General features: G+C 42.2%; 2 protein-coding genes across 2 annotated transcripts; one reads left to right on the top strand and one right to left on the bottom strand.

Annotated features, from left to right (window-relative positions):
* Positions 1-4,635: 4,635 nt before the first annotated feature.
* On the top strand, positions 4,636-7,357 carry LOC126708237 (bark storage protein A-like). Its single transcript, XM_050408039.1, has 5 exons — positions 4,636-4,886; positions 5,694-5,761; positions 5,890-6,045; positions 6,281-6,532; positions 7,103-7,357. The coding sequence occupies exons 1-5, from the start codon at positions 4,670-4,672 to the stop codon at positions 7,355-7,357; spliced, it is 948 nt and encodes a 315-aa protein (XP_050263996.1). The 5' UTR covers positions 4,636-4,669.
* A 4,633-nt stretch (positions 7,358-11,990) lies between these two features.
* Positions 11,991-15,716, bottom strand: LOC126708236 (uncharacterized). The gene is made up of 4 exons (XM_050408038.1): positions 14,574-15,716; positions 13,984-14,504; positions 12,925-13,788; positions 11,991-12,675 (listed from the first exon to the last, which is right to left on the bottom strand). Exons 1-4 carry the CDS (start codon positions 15,714-15,716, stop codon positions 11,991-11,993), a joined length of 3,213 nt encoding a protein of 1,070 aa, XP_050263995.1.
* Positions 15,717-18,351: the final 2,635 nt, after the last annotated feature.

Below are 18,351 nucleotides of genomic sequence, written 5' to 3'. Positions count from 1 at the left end.
GTAAAAAAAAGAAAAGACTACCTCAGATGTTTGGTCTCATTTTACAAGGAAGAAAGTTGATGGAAAAGTTAAATCCCAATGCCATCATTGTAACAAACTTTACTTGGGTGAGTCTAGCCAAGGTACAACTCATTTGCGTAATCATTTAGCAAGATGTCCACGGATGAAGTTTAAAGAAATAAGGGATATGTGATAACAAGTCTTAATTAAACAACAAAATAAGGTGGATGGAACTATGAGTTTGAATACTTACCAATTTGATCAAGTTAGAGTGAGGAATAAGCTTGCTCGTATGGTCATCCTACATGAATATCCCCTTTTAATGATTGACCATATTGGGTTTAAAGAATTTGTGGCTGATCTTCAACCTATGTTTAAACTTGTCACAAGAAATACTTTGAAGAGTGACATTCTTAAAATCTATGATAATGAGAGGGAGAAAGCTTTGAAAATGACGGACAAGAATGGAAGTAGGATGACAATTACAACTGATATGTGAACTTCAAGTAACAAAAAGAGAGAGTTTATGGTCATTACCGCTCATTTTATTGATCATACTTGGACGTTGCAAAGCCGGGTTTTAAGGTAATTTTTTTATCTATAAATTGAATGTTAAAGACTTTACATTTAGAATGTTTACTGAGTTATGTTATAATTATTCATATTATTTTTCTAGGTTTGTTTATGTTCCTTCTCCACACATGAAAGATGTCCTTCCTGAAGTCCTTGTTGATTGTTTTTTAGAGTGGAACATTGATAGGAAGTTGTCCACAATAACTATTCATAATTGTAGTGCTAATGATATCATGATAAGACTTCTCTTGAATAAGCTTGATACTAGTTCTCTTATGTTGGATGGGTCTATGTTGCATATGATGTGTACTGCACATATTTTGAATTTGATTGTTCAAGATGAGTTGTCTCTTATTGGTGATGGTATTGAAAAGATTCGTAATAGTGTGATTTATTGGACTGAATCACCAAAAATGAGGCAAAAATTTGAAGAAAATGCACGTCAATTACGTGTTCAATGCACCAAAGAGTTAGTCTTAGATTGTAAAACTCGTCGAAATTCAACTTACTTAATGCTTTTTACTGCATTGATTTATAAAGATGTTTTCTCACGTTTGGCTAAACGTGAAATATCTTATACTTGTTTACCATATGATTATGATTAGGAGTTAGCCAAAGATATTTGTGGGAGGTTGGAGTTGTTTTATAGTGCAAATGAGTTTTTCTTTGGTCGTAAGTACCCCACAACTAATATGTATTTTACTTTGGTGTGTGAGTTGAAAATTGCATTGAATGAATAGAGTTTGTCTTCAAATGAGATGATAAGTACGATGACAGAAAGCATGCTTGCTAAATTTAATTCTTATTGAGCTAATGTTAGTGTTGTTATGACTATTGCTGCTATCTTAGATCCAAGATATAAGATGAAGTTATTAGAGTTTTATTATCCTAACATTTGTGGTGATAATTCTGATTTGGAGATTGAAAAAATTAAGAATCTTGTTATGATTTGCTTGATGAGTATGGAGATATAGATGAGTCCCCTGTAAATAATGAAGGAAGTTCTCATATTCCTGCAAGTACTTTAAGCCCTATGGCACAAATGAAGTTTAGGTTGAGTGGGGCAATGTCATCTTTTGATTTGTTTGTGAACAATAGGTCAAGTAGTTCAAAGAAACATGGGAGTGCTAGAATGGAATTTGATCATTTCATTGATGAGGGAGTGTTGAAAAGGAGTGAAGATTTTGATATTTTGGGATGGTGGAAAAGTAATGGTCTCAAGTATCCTACTTTACAAAGGATTGCAAGAGATATTTTAGCCATTCCTGTCACAACTGTTGCTTTAGAATCTGCCTTTAGCACTAGTGGGAGACTTTTAAGTCCACACCGTAGTAGGCTACATCCCAAAACTATAGAGGCAATGATGTGTGCTCAGAATTGGTTATGGAGTAATATCAACGGTTAGCAATTGTCTAATTTCTATTTATAAAATCAAAATTGTATTTTTATATTTGCTAGTTACAATTTGATGAAGTTTATTCCATTTTTTAATTCATTGTTGTTGTAGGTTCTACAACTATGTCTGGAGATTGTACACTTCAATCAATTCTTGATGATGGGAAGCCTAATGAAGAGGATGGGAGTTGTGTCACAATTGTGGATGATTAGACATTTTGTATTAATTTAGTAGTCTTTTTAATTTCTTAGACTTGTTGGATTAATTTGTTAGTTTGTAATTATTCTAAGCCTTTTTAGCCTTTTGTAATTTCTTAGCCTTTTTAATTTGTTGGTTTGTGGAGGATAAGACATTTTGTAATTTCTTAGCCTTTTTAATTTCTTAAACTTGTGGGATTTATTTTGTAACTTTTTAATTTCTTGAACTTGTTGGACTTGTGATACTTAGTTCTTGGACTTGTTGGATTTATTTTATTTTTATGTTTAGCTGGTGATTTTAGTTATGATTTATTGATTTATAGATGTATAATTAACAGGTGATTTATTGATTTATGATTAACCTACGATTTGGATTGATTTGGCTGCTATATAACATGGCCCAAATGCCAAAAATCTTAATACAAAAAAATCTTAATGGGCTTGAATCTGGCAAAAAAATCTTAATGGGCTTAAAAAAAAAATTGGTTGGGCCCAAGCGACTAAACGGGGCCGGCGAGGCGGGTCTGGGCCCTGGAAAAAAAACCCGATTAATAATCGGGCTGGGTCCAGGTCGCGGGTCCGAGTATGCAAAAACCCAGCCCGAACCCGGCCCGTTGCCATTCCTATGCTTGCGCCTACCTCCATGTCTCTGTAGTGATTTTTCAATCTAAATTGAAGATAGAACAGAGATATGTGACTTAGAGAGAAGAGAAAGGCATGGCCATGGTCCATGGGACTTAAAGAACGAAAAGAAAAGAAAAGAGTGAGGTGGCTGAACGCAGAGACCAGAGAGAAAATTAGGGAAGGACCGAAGGGTAAAGAGAAAAAATTGAAGCGAGAAGGGTAGAGAGAGATAGAGAAAAAATTGAGAGAAAAAAATGGGGAAGGGGGCGGTTGAAGAAAAGAAAAGGGAAACTGAAGAAAAGAAAAGGGAAGAATAAACAGGGGTATTTCCATATTTATGCTACTACTAGGGTTTTAAAAAATTAAATAGCAAAAAAATACTCATGTCCCACACAAAGGCTCGAACCTCGGATCAACTAGCTAAACCGCACGGAGCATACCACTCAGCCACTAATCAGTTATGTATTTAAGTTAAATAAATAAATATATATATATATATATATCGGTTGGTTCAGTCGGTTTCGGGTTGAAAAAATCTAGCACTGAAACCGAAACCGAAACCGAAAATTTCGATTTTTGAAAAATGAAACAGAAACTGAACCACACCAAAACCAAACTGAAATTTTGGACATTGTTTGGTCGGTTTCAGCTAGTTCTTTCGGTTCCTCGGTTTTTTGCACACCCCTAATACCATGTATCGAAATTACATATCATGTAGGGTCCACATGCTGTGAGAGGATTGTAGGGAATTAACCTGAAATTCCTAACCTGTGAGAGACAAAAATAGAGAAAACACACGTCAAAGAAAAAAAAATCACACGCATAAGACAGTATTTATGTGGTTTGGCAATTTTCTTATGTCTATGGAGTTGCAAGGATTTTACTATTATTAGGGAAAAATACAAAGTGCGGCAGTACAATATTTCAGTCTCTCAAGAACGACGACCATAAAAAAAAACCCTATCGGCCCAAGTCTTCGCTCCATGAACTAAGCCTTAGAAAATCTCCCATTAAAAAACCGCGCAACATTATTTGGGTTAGGTCGGGTTGTCAACTGGATCAAACTAGACTTCACAAAACCCAACAAATCTCCCACTTGGAGACTAGTTCAATCACCAACATCAACCGCGATCCTCCAAAAAAACAATCCCTTATCCCTGCAACTCATCCTCCTGTCCTCAAGCTAGAAAGCCAACTGAAGCTGCACACAGCTTCACCTTCTCAGTAATGACACCCTTAGTCAACATGTCTGTCGGGTTCTTAGATCTACAAATCTTCTCAAGTATTACTAGCTTATCTTTAATAAGGTAACAGATAAAGTGGTATTTTGTCTGTATATGCTTCGACTTTGAATGAAAAGCCAAATTTTTGGCAAGAAAGATTGCATACAGATTGTCACTGTGTAGAATGTCTATCTCCTGCTTCTTACCCAATTCATCCAAGAAACCATGTAGCCAAATCATCTCATTTCCAGCTTTAATTGCTACAACATACTCAGCTTCTGTAGTAGACAAAGTGACAATCTTTTGTAGATTTGAGGCCTATGATATAGCTGTACCACCCAAAGTAAATACAAACCCAGTAATACTTTTTCTACTATCAATATCACCAGCAAAATCAGCATCTATATAACCCTGTAGTTTCAAACTTGCACCTGTGAAGCAAAAACATGTATCTGATGAACCCTTCAGATATCTCAGAATCCACTTGACTGCCTCCCAATACTGCTTTCTTAGCCTACTCATGAATCTGCTCACAACTCCCACTATGTGTGCAATGTTTGGCCATGTACACACCATAGCATACATCAAGCTAGCTAGCTAGCTAGCTCTTTTAACTCACCATTCCTTCTCTCTCTCTTGATCTCTCTCCCACAAAAATGGTAGCTTTGAGAGTTGCATGTGTGTTTCTCTCTGTTCTCATGCTGCTTAATGCACAAGGAAATGGTGCATTGACAGCACAGACACAGAAAATGATACCTAAGGCCAACAAAGATGGCCCTTATTTGGGTTTGGTGATTCCGAACCTATTTGAACTGTACCCTCTTCTTCAATCTCCAAACTACACGTCTAACAACCGGACCATAGACATTGCTGGTAAGTGGTAAACTGGTAATACTAGGCATACTGAAATAATTTTATTAATGGGTTTTTTTTTTTTTTTTTTTATAGAAGTTTTGAAGGGAAGGATTTTGATTTCAGTTTTTAATTGTTCTAAATGACTTACATTAAGTATGAATGGATGAATTAATTGTTTTGTTGAAGAAATTTATGAATAGATTTAAGAAATATTAATATGTGGATTTGAAATGATTAGATGTAAGATTTGTGTTTAGGAGGGTGTTCAACTGTCCTACAAAATGCTCTGATCTTCTTGTCATGTTCTAATTAATTTGATTAGAGCTGGGTTAATTTGTGTCCAGGTTGTTGTCTCTTTAGCGAAGGGAAGGAGTTTGTTTACTAGTTCTTTGACTGTAAGGCGTATAGTTTGTGAAAGGATATCATGTATTCGCTGTATACACTGCTTTTTCTCACATACACGGGTTCCATGCGCTAGTGAAGCTCACATGTGACTTGTGAGAGATCTACAGTAAATGATATATCATGTATAGGAAGTACGTATCGTGTAGAGTCCATATGCTGCAAGAGGATCAATGTGTGGAGCCCACATACTATAAGGGGTAGATGGATACCTCCAGTGCATGATATACTTTTCTCTAGTTGTATAGTACGTATTTTATTTTGACCCCTGTTGTGTATTTCTAATAATAATGTCTACTTATTCATCAAAAAATAAATAAATAAAAGAAAGATAACATGGCAAGAATTTTTGTTTTATTAAAATCTTGAAATCTAAATCCATTATTTACTATCCCCCCTCCCTCAATTATTTCTTATTCTCAGGAAAAAGATTTCGGTTTGGAACCATTGGCAAGAAGAAAGTCATACTAGTTATGACTGGGCTGAGCATGGTATTATATATTCTTTTAATTTTGATTTTATTTCCTTTGGTGTTTGACCCATTTTTCTAATTTTTTCTACACTCAAATTTTATGAGGGGTTAACGATATTTGTTCTTTCTTTTTTCTTTTTTACCTAGATAAATGCAGGCATAACTACTCAGCTTTTGTTGAGCTTTTTCAATGTAGAGGGAGTAGTGCATTATGGTGTAGCAGGAACTGTGAACCCATCTATCAATAGAGGAGATGTGACCATTGCTGAATATTGGGGACATACTGCTCTTTGGAGTTGGCAGGTAGTAAATTTGATTTTCTACCTTACATCCAAATTTAGCTTTATGAGTTTGTGGATGGTGAAACTTTGTATAAAGATTGTGCATACACTATAGTATTATAAGGAGCATCATGAAAATGGATTCTTTTCACAGGTTTCAGAGTGAATAAAATTATGTTAGAAATGCCATGTTTGTAGTAACTATAATCTAAAGTACCGTTGATTTTTTGCAAATGTTTGTCATATATATGCTGCAGAGGTATGGGCAAGGGCCTGAAGATGTGCTACCCCTGAAATCAAATGGAGATTACACGAGAGAATTTGGGTATTTAAATTTTGCAGATTATACAGTAAATGTCACAGATGGTAGCTCATATGACAACCTCTTGAACAATATTTGGTTTCAACCTGAGGAAGTTTTCCCCATAGATGGGACTCCTGAGGAAAGGGAGCATGCCTTTTGGGTCTCTGTTGATCCCCTCTACTTTGAAATCTCAAAACAGCTAGAGGTAAGTTACCTATTGTCTTCATTTTGCACTTTATATTGGTATATTTATTATAAATTTTCATCAATCAAATCATTGCTTGCTCTCTATTATTTTTGAGAAAACACAAACGAACAAATACTAATTTTGATGATTCCCAAAAAAAAAAAAAAAAAAAAGACTGACTTAAAAAATAATTAAGGATAAACTCCAAATTGGTTTGGATCTATCTCTTCAAACTCATTACATTGCAATTTATAAGACTATTCATAAGTATTATTTAAATAAATCACATGACTCATTAGAAAAGTCACCAAATGGATTTGAAACTAAACTTGTTCCAATAATTAATACATTGTACACCAATCAATGGTCATGCACTAGTGTATTAATTTTTTTTTTGGAATCATGCGCTAGCGAGTAATTGTTTTCACTTCATTCCAATAATTCTCTCATGGAGGATAAATTGGGTTCGAATTCCCTCATTCCATTGTTGTGTCTCTCCCACCCCTCCAAAAAAAAAAAAAAAAAAAAAAAAAAAAACAATACATGTATATTGCTGGTGGCCTAAAATTTAAGTTACATGCATATTAGGGTCTTGTACTAGAAGGTTGCATTAACTCAACAACATGCTTGTCCGAGACACCAAAGGTGACCATTGTCCAAAGAGGAACAAGTACAAGCATTTTCCTAAGCAATTTCGCATATCGAAACTTCATCTATAACAAATTCAACGTAAGCCCAGTAGACATGAAAAATGCATTTGTGGCTCTGATATGTCTTCAACAAAGGAAACCTTTCATCGCTTTTAGGGCTATCTTCAGCCAACCTGATAGGGGTTCATGTTAAACAACAACTTGATTTATATCTTCAAAAAAAAAAAAAACTCATATTGAAGCATGCTTTTATTAATCATATCAACTATTTTTTAAATATAATGGGGGTAATTAGACTCCCCTCCCATGAAATTTTGGGGAATGAACACTCCACTCCAAACTTGAAGGAAAAAAAAAAAAAAAAACTCTCATCCTTGAGGCTTCAGGAAGATAACACTATCCACCTTTTGTTAATATTAGAAAATGGATTTTCTAATTTTTTAAAAGATTCTCTTTACCAAATTTTAATCATGGTCAAAAAGAGCATATTATAAATTCAATCTTATTTGGTGGTTAAACAAGTTGACTTTTATTTTATTTAATTTTTTGTTTGAAACAAATAAACGGGCAGCAACTAAACCACCATAACATAAACTTTATGTATAGTTTATGCGGCAATATTAGGTTCGATTATTATTTAAAAGCTAGGGATGTATGGGTACAGCTCATATCATGCCTTCTCAATTCTAACAGAAACTTGGCGGGAGAATTCGTCCAGGTGACCAACAATTGGCTTGCCGATGAACTCCCCTACCCAATTTTGCCGCGCGACGTTGGTCGGTACTGAGTACTTTTGTTTGCTTTAAATTTGATGCTGATGGAACACAAATCCGTCAGTAAGAGTGAGCAGATGGAATCTCTTGTAGAAAGTGAAAGTTTGCTCGATGAGGGACACCGGTGTGGTGCCTGCCACAAAGTCTCCGATGCCAAAGTTAGGATCACAATTAAACACAGTAAGGAAATAAAATATAATTTCAGGGTATTTTTGCATATATCCTCTTCTGTTGGTTGTATGAAAGTTTTATACCTGAGGCCTTAAGGGCTAGCTGTTGAGGCTGTTAATGCTTTCTGAAGTAACGCCCCTGGTCAGTAATGAGACTTTTAAGAGGCTCTCCAACGGTCTGCTTGGTCGATTTGGTAACTGCTCGGGTCATTGATTGACTGCATTGAATAACTCCCTGCCTTCGTCAGTGATGATGGCTTTCTTCGTTGTTTCTGATTACCTCGTCATGGATGATTCTCCCGTCATTAATGTTATCTTCGTCAGCGGGATGTAGAGTCGTCATTCCCGTCAGTTGCCCCCCAGGTTCTGGGGTCGTCGGTGACCCGTCATGACGATCACAGAAGATGAAAAGTTTTTCTTGTGACTCTTGGGGTTCTGTTCCGCTTTTAATGCTTAGTGGCGGCGCTACACGCAATCATGGCCACGTGGCGCTTGATGGTCTGTGGAATTAATGGCATGACCCTTGGGTTTCCCGCTGGTTTTTCAATCGTTTTTGGCCCACATTTAAAACTTCTCCTCTTTAACTTTTCTTCTACTTCTGTAAGAGCAAAGACAGACCAACTTTTTTTAGAGCATTTTTCTTAGGACTTACATTCTCCAGATTTTCTTGCGCTGCGCTTCTGCTGTTCCACCATTGGAGGTACGTTTTTCTTTCCTTTTTCTTTCTTCTTTTTCTTCCTTTGCTGTAGCATAATTTTTTGATTCGCTATTTCTCTTTGCTTCTATTCTGTTGTTGGTCCTTGTTTTTCTTTTTGGGGTTTCAGTTTTTGTATCTTGTTTTTCTGCCCTCCGATTTCTGTATATTCCATGGTTGATAGTTTGGAGGTTAGGATAGCTTGCCCGTCGATATCCTTCCTTTTTGCGCGTCTAGGGGGGTCTTTGGGTACTTACCCTTTTTTGGAAAATTTTGTGTACGGGGGCAATAGTCTGAGCGTCGTTTTGGGCGAATTGTTGCCCTTGCTCCGTCAATCGCTTAATTGGTTCGAGGGTTTAGGAGGGAGAGGATTGATGTCTGAGGTTAGGTCTAGTGATCTTGAGACTGGGCTATCATCCAGTGGTGGCCCGACTGAAGGAGATACAGCCGTCTCTGACCCTCGAGAGGTTAGGGCTTTTTATGCCCTTAGGGAGATTTGTGGTCTGGATGACGAGACCGTGAATAGATTTAAGGATAGGTTTCAATTTCCGTCTAGGGTTCGTGTTCGTCTACCCAGGGAAGAAGATAGGGCCTGTCACTTCTTTCCAGGCGAAATATGCTTTTACGAGTCAACCTTCACCTGTGGGCTTAGGCTCCCCGTCCACCCGTTCCTGATGGAACTTTTAGATCACTTTGGTATAGCTCCTGGGCAGCTCATGCCTAACTCGTGGAGGATCGTCATCAACTGTATGCAAATATGGTTGGCCTCCAACGGGGATATGATCAGGATAGGCGAGCTCACCTACCTGTATCGTTTGAAAGAGTCTAAGGAGTGGGGGTATTATGAATTAGTCCCTTGGGAGAGAAAGACTAGGATCGTCAAGGGATTGCCCTCGTCATTCAGGTATTGGAAGTCGCGCTTTTTCTTTGTGTCTGGGGACGACTTCGAGACTCAATCCAGCAGTGATTGGGGTGATATCCCGAGGTTGCTCCGTCGGTGGGGAACCCCGACCTTAGGTGCGTTAGTATTTCTCCCCGTTGTTTCAATTTTGCCAATTTTGAGGTTTTGGTCTTGCTGACTTCTCTGTTTCTTTGTTTGGTATAGTTAAGAGACGGCCTGGACTGAAGAGACGGTATAAGGAACGCATAGAGACTGCCATCGGGTACGCTGAGACGATTGAGAGCTAGGACGAACTGGTCGACCCCCGGTCTCTTGCATTTTACAACCTTGGTCCTGACCCATCTCCTTTCGTTCCTCGTCAGCTCGGCATTGAAGGCAAAAAGAGTAAGTTTTGACTTCGTCAGTGCTGGTTCTTCTTATGTGTGCTTAAGCAATTTTTTGACACACTTTCTTTTTGCAGAGATGACGACAAAATTCAACAAGGACATGTACGCAAAGATGAGGTCAAAGAAGGACGAACCCCTGTCCAATCTGGGGAAGAAGGCTGTGCGAGTCACCGGGAAGGGTCCTGCCTCCATCCCGCTCAGCATCGTTCCTTCCATAGCTTCCGAAACGACGAGGACTGCCTCCCCGACCGTTTCAATAGAAGAGATTCCTACTCCTGGCTCCAAAAGGCCGCGTGTGGCAGGCAAAGGGAAAGAGAAGACTGATACTCGTTCATCCACAATATGGGATGACGAGTCATTGGCCGTAGAAAGAGCTCACGAGGTCGTTACTTCAGCGGACTTGAAGGCTCTTTCTGACTTGTCCTTAAACGATGTGGCCTCTCGTCACGTCCACAAACTGGTCCAGGTGTGGGGTTCTTCCCTCTTCATCATCATTTTTTTTTTTTTTTTTTTTTTTTTTATAGACGACTTCATAATTCCCTCCAGGTGTTGGGAGAGAGTCTCCATATCACCGCTGAGTACCTCACTCAAGGGGCCAAGGTGGCGTCTCTGGCAACCCGGATGGAGGCTTTGGAGAAGGAGAACTCTGACCTGAGGACGAACCTGATCACTTCTATGGACGAGGCCACGACGTTGAAGGAGAAGGTCAAGGTGCTGGAGGACGACCTCAGAGTTGAGCGCGGGTTGACTCACGAGAAGGACGAGCAGCTTCTGGCAGCCAAGGAGAAACTTGTGACCATCGCCGCTCGATCCGTGGAGGCTTTCCAGACCACTGACGAATACAATACCGTGCTCTTCAGCTGGTATTTCAAAGGTTTTGAGCTTCTCCGGAGGTACATGATCAAGCATCCTTCTGGAGTCGACCTGGAGAGCCTGGATTTGGAGGAAGTTGACAAGGAAATGGCTCTGGAGGAGGCGGCTTCATCTTCTGCCCCTGGTGATGATGCTCCTGAGCCTGTTGCTGACGTACCGGCCAGTGAGGGCACAGCTGATGCTTGATTCTTAATACTTAGGAAATTTTTTTTTTTTTTTTATGGTGGGTGCCCATCTTGTTTTTGGGCCTTTCTTTTTGTAAATCTAATTTCAAAACAGTTAACTTTATTTTGAAAACAATGATATTGGCCCAGTGGTTATGGGCTGGAATGAAGCGTACTTACTTTTCTTCTTGATGTTCTGGCTGATTTACATCCGTCCACAATTTTTGTGCTTTGTTAATTAGTTGTTGATTTAATGCACTGCGCTTTTTTCTCCGTCAACTGACTTCTGCCATTTGTGACTTTAGGGAGTGCTGCATGGGCGACTTATGTCCGTCCAGGCGGACTCTTATTGCTTGGTCTTTTAACCCTGCTATTATAGTCGTCAGTAACTTACATCCGTCAAGGCGGAATCTTGTTACTTAGTCTTTTAACCATACTGTTATGGTCGTCGGTAACTTACATCCGTCAAGGCGGAATCTTGTTACTTAGTTTTTTTTTTTTTTTTTTTAAACACTGTTATGGTCGTCGGTAACTTACATCCGTCAAGGCGGAATCTTGTTACTTAGTCTTTTTACCATCCTATGATGTTCGTCGGTAACTTACATCCGTCAAGGCGGAATCTTGTTACTTAGTCTTTTTACCATCCTATGATGTTCGTCAGTAACTTACATCCGTCAAGGCGGAATCTTGTTACTTAGCCTTTTTACCATCCTATGATGTTCGTCAGTAACTTACATCCGTCAAGGCGGAATCTTGTTACTTAGTGTTTTATAGGCCTCATGGTCGACCTGTACTGCCTGCGCAACAACATCAAAGGAATAATACTTTTATTAACTTCAATAACGAATGTATTCGTGTATTACATTTACTCATGGTATTTCTTTAAATGCTCAATGTTCCACGGACGAGGGAGCTTTTGTCCGTCCATAGTTTCCAGATGGTAACTTCCTTGCCTAGAGTAGTGAACGATGCGATATGGCCCTTCCCATGTAGGGCCCAGCTTCCCTTGAGTAGGGTCTTTAGTTGCTATAGTGACTTTGCGAAGGACAAGGTCCCCTATGGCCAGACGCCTGAGTTTGACCCTCTTGTTGTAATACTCGGCCATTTTCTTTTGATACTTCGTCATTCTACTGGACGCATTGTCTCTTACTTCATCCAAGCAATCCAGGTTGAACCGCAGTTCCTCGTCATTGAGTCCATCTCTGAAAGTTCCTCGCCTGATGCCTGTTACTCCAACTTCTACTGGGATCACTGCCTCTGTGCCATAGGTAAGCCTGAAGGGTGTCTCTCCTGTCGGGGTTCTGGCTGTAGTCCTGTATGCCCAGAGGACACTAGGTAGTTCTTCTGGCCAGGCACCTTTTGCTTCGTCCAGCTTGGTTTTGATTATCTTGAGCAGCGTCCTGTTCGTTACTTCCGTCTGTCCGTTTGCCTGGGGGTGTCCCGGGGATGAGAACTGATTCTTGATCCCGAGGTCCGAGCAGAAGTCTCTGAAGCCTTGGCTGTCGAACTGCTTCCCATTATCAGATATGATCGTCAAAGGAATCCCGAACCTGCAGATTATGTTTTTCCACACGAAGCTCCGGATCCGAGCCTCAGTGATGGTTGCTAGGGCCTCTGCTTCAACCCATTTAGTGAAATAGTCAATAGCAACTAGAAGGAATTTTACCTGACCTTTACCTTGGGGCAGAGGACCGACGATGTCGATTCCCCATTGTGCGAACGGCCATGGGGAGGCTATGGTCGTCATTTTCTCCGCTGGAAGCCGTTGCACATTCCCGTACCGCTGGCATCTGTCGCACCTTCTAACGATATCAGCAGCATCCCCCTGCATGGTTGGCCAAAAATACCCCGCTCTTATCACCTTGTTGACTAGGGATCTGGAGCCGGCATGGTCGCCACAGATTCCTCCGTGTACTTCTTCCAGGATGTATTTGGCCTCGTCCTCGTCGACGCACTTTAGATAAGGCATGGAGAAGCCTCTCTTGTACAAGACGTCATTCAGGATTGTAAACCTGGCTGCTCTCTTCTTGACCTTTCTGGCTTCGTCAGTATTCTGAGGTAGGTGCCCGTCCTGGAGGAAGGATATTATGGGCGTCATCCAGGTGTCTGTGCTCTGGATGGAAAATACCGCTACCTCTTCAATACTCGGGTGTTTCTGGATCTCTATTGCCATGTCTGTGCTCGTCTTCCCTTCTTCTGATGACGCTAGTTTTGATACTTCGTCGGCCCCCATATTCTGGCTCCTTGGTATCTGGACGAATTCCACTGTGTCGAACTCTTGAGTTAGTTGCCTTGTCAGTTTAAGGTATTTCTGCATCCTTTCTTCCTTTGCTTCATACTCTCCACTGATCTGTCCGATTACCAGCTTTGAATCACTCTGGATCAGCAAGTTTTTGGCTCCAAGAGCTTTCCCAAGCCTCAAGCCCGTCAATATTCCTTCATACTCGGCTTCGTTATTAGTGGCTGGGAACTTCAGTTGAACCCCGTATCTCATCACTTCTCCGTCGGGGGTGGTTATGACGACCCCTACTCCCCCCCTCTTTTGGGCTGACGAACCATCTGTCTGTATTGTCCATTTATCAACTTCGTCTGTAACTCCATGTTCATCTGGAAGAGTGAACTCAGCGATGAAGTCAGCCAGGGCTTGGGCCTTGATGGCTGCTCTGGGATGGTACTCGATGTCAAATTGGCTGAGTTCGATTGCCCATTGGACCATTCTCCCTGCTGCTTCTGGTTTGTTCATTGATTTCTTAATTGGTTGATCCGTCATCACAAGGATAGGATTCGACTGGAAATACGGCCTGAGCTTGCGTGAGGCTACTATAAGTGCAAACGCAATCTTTTCGATCCTTGGATACCTGAACTCAGCTCCTTGCAAGGCTTGACTGACGTAGTACACCGGGAGTTGCTTCTTGCCTTCTTCTCTAATCAAGGCTGCGCTTACTGCCGAGGCTGACACTGCCAGGTACAAGTATAGGTTCTCCCCTCCTTTGGACGGGCTCAGGAGGGGTGGACTGCTCAGGTATTGCTTCAGCTCTTGGAACGCTGCCTCGCATTCGTCGGTCCAAGCAAAAGCCTGCTTGAGGGTTTTGAAGAAGGGCAGGCATTTGTCTGTGGCCCTAGAGACGAACCTATTTAAAGCTGCTATCCTTCCTGTAAGCTTTTGTACATCCTTGACGGTCTTGGGTGAGGCCATGTCAATGATGGCTCGTACTTTCTCTGGATTTGCTTCTATTCCCCTCTGGGATACCATGAATCCCAAGAACTTTCCCGAGGCCACCCCAAAAACACACTTGCTTGGATTCAACTTCATCTGGTGTCTTTTCAGGGTTGCAAAAGTCTCCTCCAGGTCGTCCAGATGAGCGAACTCCTCCTTGCTCTTGACGAGCATATCGTCCACGTATACTTCCATGTTCCTGCCAATCTGTTGGCTGAACATTTTGTTTACCAATCTTTGGTACGTAGCTCCAGCATTTTTCAATCCAAAAGGCATCACCTTGTAACAGTAGAGTCCTTGGCTCGTGATGAAGGCAGTCTTCTCCTGGTCCTCTTCAGCCATCTTTATCTGGTTGTACCCTGAGAAGGCGTCCATGAACGTTAGTAGCTTGTGCCCGGCGGTGGAGTCCACGAGCTGGTCTATCCTTGGTAGAGGGAAGCTGTCCTTTGGACATGCTTTGTTCAGGTCGGTGAAGTCTACACACATTCTCCACTTTCCGTTGGCTTTCTTTACCAGGACGATGTTGGCGAGCCACTCTGGATAATATACTTCTCGGATGAATCCAGCCGTCAAGAGTTTGGTTACTTCCTCTGCTACTGCCTGATCTCGTTCCGGAGCGAAGGTTCTTCGTCGTTGCTGGACGGGCTTCCTGCTGGGGTCCACATTCAGCCTATGCTGGATGACTTCTGGAGATATGCCTGGCATGTCCTTGTGACCCCATGCAAAGACATCTAGGTTCCCCTTAAGGAATTTTATGAGTCTCGTTCTCATCTCGGGGCTTAGCATCGTCCCTATCCTGGTCGTCTTGTCCGCATTTCTTGCTACCAACTCCACTACTTCCAGGGTCTCCATTCCGTCCTCCTCTTTTTCTTCAATCGTCCACGTGTGGTTCTCTTTTCTTGCCAGGACGGCCTGATAGCATTCCCTTGCCAGGACTTGGTCACCCTTCACTTCACCCACGCCGTTGTCTGTTGGGAATTTCACCTTCAAACAGTAGGTCGACGTCGCCGCCTTCCACTTGTTTAGGGTGGGCCTCCCTATGATGACATTGTAGGACGAGGGGCAATCTACCACCAGGAAGTCTACTTGTTTGGTCAACTGCAACGGGTAGGTCCCTGCCGTCACCGTCAGAGTCACTATTCCCCTGGGGTAGACCCTGTCTCCACTGAAGCTGACGAGCGGAGAGTCAAAAGGGCGGAGCCTTTTTGGATCTAATTTCAACTGCTGGAATGCTGGGAGGTAGATGATATCTACTGAGCTCCCGTTATCAATAAGGATCCTTCTGGTGTTGAACCCTTCTATATTCAGCACTATGACCAGAGGATCGTTGTGAGGCTGCTTTACTCCCCTAGCGTCTCCTTCATTAAAGGACATGTCTTGGTATGTTCGTCGGTGCTTGGACGGAGGCACGGTGTGGACGCTGTTCACCTGTCTGTGGCATGCTTTTTTGAGTGATCTAAACGATCCTCCTGAGGATGGTCCTCCCGTGATCGTGTTTATCTCCCCGATCACTTTGCGTGGAGGTTGGGACGGATGGTCGTCATCCCGAGTGAAGGATTCATGTTGGATCCTGTTGTCGTCTCTGAACTTGCTATATTCTCCTTTCTTTACATATTTCTGCAACTTTCCTTTCCGTATTAACTCCTCTATTTGTTCCTTTAGGTCTCTGCAATCTTCTGTGTTGTGGCCGTGGTCTCTGTGGAACCGGCAATACTTGTTCTTGTCACGTACGTTAGGGGACGAGTGTAATGGCCTGGGCCATTTGAGATAATGCTCGTCCTTGATCTGCGTGAAAATCTTGTCAACAGGCATAACCAAAGGAGTAAATTTTACCTGACGAGGATTTTTGTCATCTCTCCTTCTATTCCCGTCATTGTTCCGACGTTCTGATCTGTCTCTCTTTTGCCCTCTGCGGTCGTCTTCCCTCTTGGACTTGTCTCCTAGCCTCTCGGTATCTTTTATGGCAGCTAGAGCATCTTCCGCGTTCATGTATTTTTGGGCCTTCAGGAGCATCTCAGCCATTGTCTTCGGGGGGTTTTTGGCAAGAGAGGCTACAAGGTCTCTGGATTTCAACCCTGCCTTGAAGGTCGTCAGTTGCACCTTGTCATCAGCTTCGTCCACCTCCAGAGTTTCCCGGGTGAATCGCTTGACATATGACCTCAGAGTCTCCTTCTCTCCCTGTCTTATGGTGAGTAAGTAATCTACTGGTCTCCTTGGGCGTTGTCCCCCTATGAAGTGACGCAAGAAAGCACTACTTAGCTGATCGAAGTTGTCTATGGACGAGTTCGGCAACTTAGTAAACCACTCTCTTGCAGCTCCTTTGAGAGTCGTAGGGAAGGAACGACACAATATCTCGTCAGGTGGTTGCTGAAGGCCCAGAGTCGTCTTAAAGGTATTAAGATGATCCTGAGGGTCCTTGAGTCCGTCGAATGGTTCTAATTGAGGCAGGCGAAACTTTGACGGCACGGGGCAATTAAGTACCGCTGCAGTGAAGGGCGAATCTGTAGCCCTTACCATCTTGTCTACACTCCGGTCTGTTTTTTCCTTGATAGCGCTCCTTAGTTCGTCCATCTCTTTCCTCATTTCCCGAAGAAGATCTGAGTTCTGTTCGTCCGGAGTAGTTGGTCTCCGGGGGGTTTCCCTCTGTTGGCTATCCCCCTCTCCCTCCGTGTTACCCTTGGACCGGTTTTCTTCCTGTTGAGCTTGTTGAACCTGCTGGAGCCGCAGCTTCATTTCCTGGTTCTGCCTGGTGAGTTCCTCAATGGTGGCTGCCAGGGCTTGAACTTGCTGGGCCAAGGTCGTTGAATCTGGGTTGGATTCCATCTGGATATGGTGAATTGATGGAAACTACGTTTTCGAATGTAAATCTGAAAACTCGTTCCCCACAGATGGCGCCAAACTGATGGAACACAAATCCGTCAGTAAGAGTGAGCAGATGGAATCTCTTGTAGAAAGTGAAAGTTTGCTCGATGAGGGACACCGGTGTGGTGCCTGCCACAAAGTCTCCGATGCCAAAGTTAGGATCACAATTAAACACAGTAAGGAAATAAAATATAATTTCAGGGTATTTTTGCATATATCCTCTTCTGTTGGTTGTATGAAAGTTTTATACCTGAGGCCTTAAGGGCTAGCCGTTGAGGCTGTTAATGCTTTCTGAAGTAACGCCCCTGGTCAGTAATGAGACTTTTAAGAGGCTCTCCAACGGTCTGCTTGGTCGATTTGGTAACTGCTCGGGTCATTGATTGACTGCATTGAATAACTCCCTGCCTTCGTCAGTGATGATGGCTTTCTTCGTTGTTTCTGATTACCTCGTCATGGATGATTCTCCCGTCATTAATGTTATCTTCGTCAGCGGGATGTAGAGTCGTCATTCCCGTCAGATGCTTTTCCTTATTTTACTTACACATATACTAACTGATCTTCTTGTCATTTTGGTGCAGAAGGGAAAAGATTTAAACCGGACCTTAGAGTTGTGCACGTGAGGGACCTCAATTTTGTGCTCAGGTCGGAGATATTTGTGCACTCGGACAAATAGCTTCGGGCGTCCTACCTAATACTCAGCTGCAATCCGGTATACTCTACCTAATAGTTGTTCAGCCAGACTATACTAGTGGACAACCCTCTACTATCGTACATCAACGTACGGCATTCCAATTTACTCCCCCCATCTTTAACGGTTGGTGAAGCTCGGGACCTTAGTCCCCGTATAGTCAAAGCGAAATCATTAGTACCCCTCAGAGACACTTTAGCAGAAACAATCTCCAAAAATTGAGTCATCCATAGACCTGTTGAAAGACCTCAAGATCCAACCCCCATTCAAGTAGCCAAGCCAGCAACAGCTGAATCGGTAAATTCCTTAGGAGCAGAATCCGACACTGCTGAAGACGAAATGGTGAGCAGACGAGCAATGACTATCGACCGCTTTCTGCCTGGAGCTCGTCTAGTAGCGCAACAGTAAGAGCCCCAAGGAAGAAATCCAACTCCCCCTCCTCCTCCCCCCGGCCGCTCT

The sequence above is a fragment of the Quercus robur genome, chromosome 12 (assembly GCF_932294415.1).
Source record: "Quercus robur chromosome 12, dhQueRobu3.1, whole genome shotgun sequence".
Taxonomy (NCBI): Eukaryota; Viridiplantae; Streptophyta; class Magnoliopsida; order Fagales; family Fagaceae; genus Quercus; species Quercus robur.
Note: the sequence above shows the minus strand (reverse complement) of the source record. Positions and strands in the feature narration are given on the sequence as shown.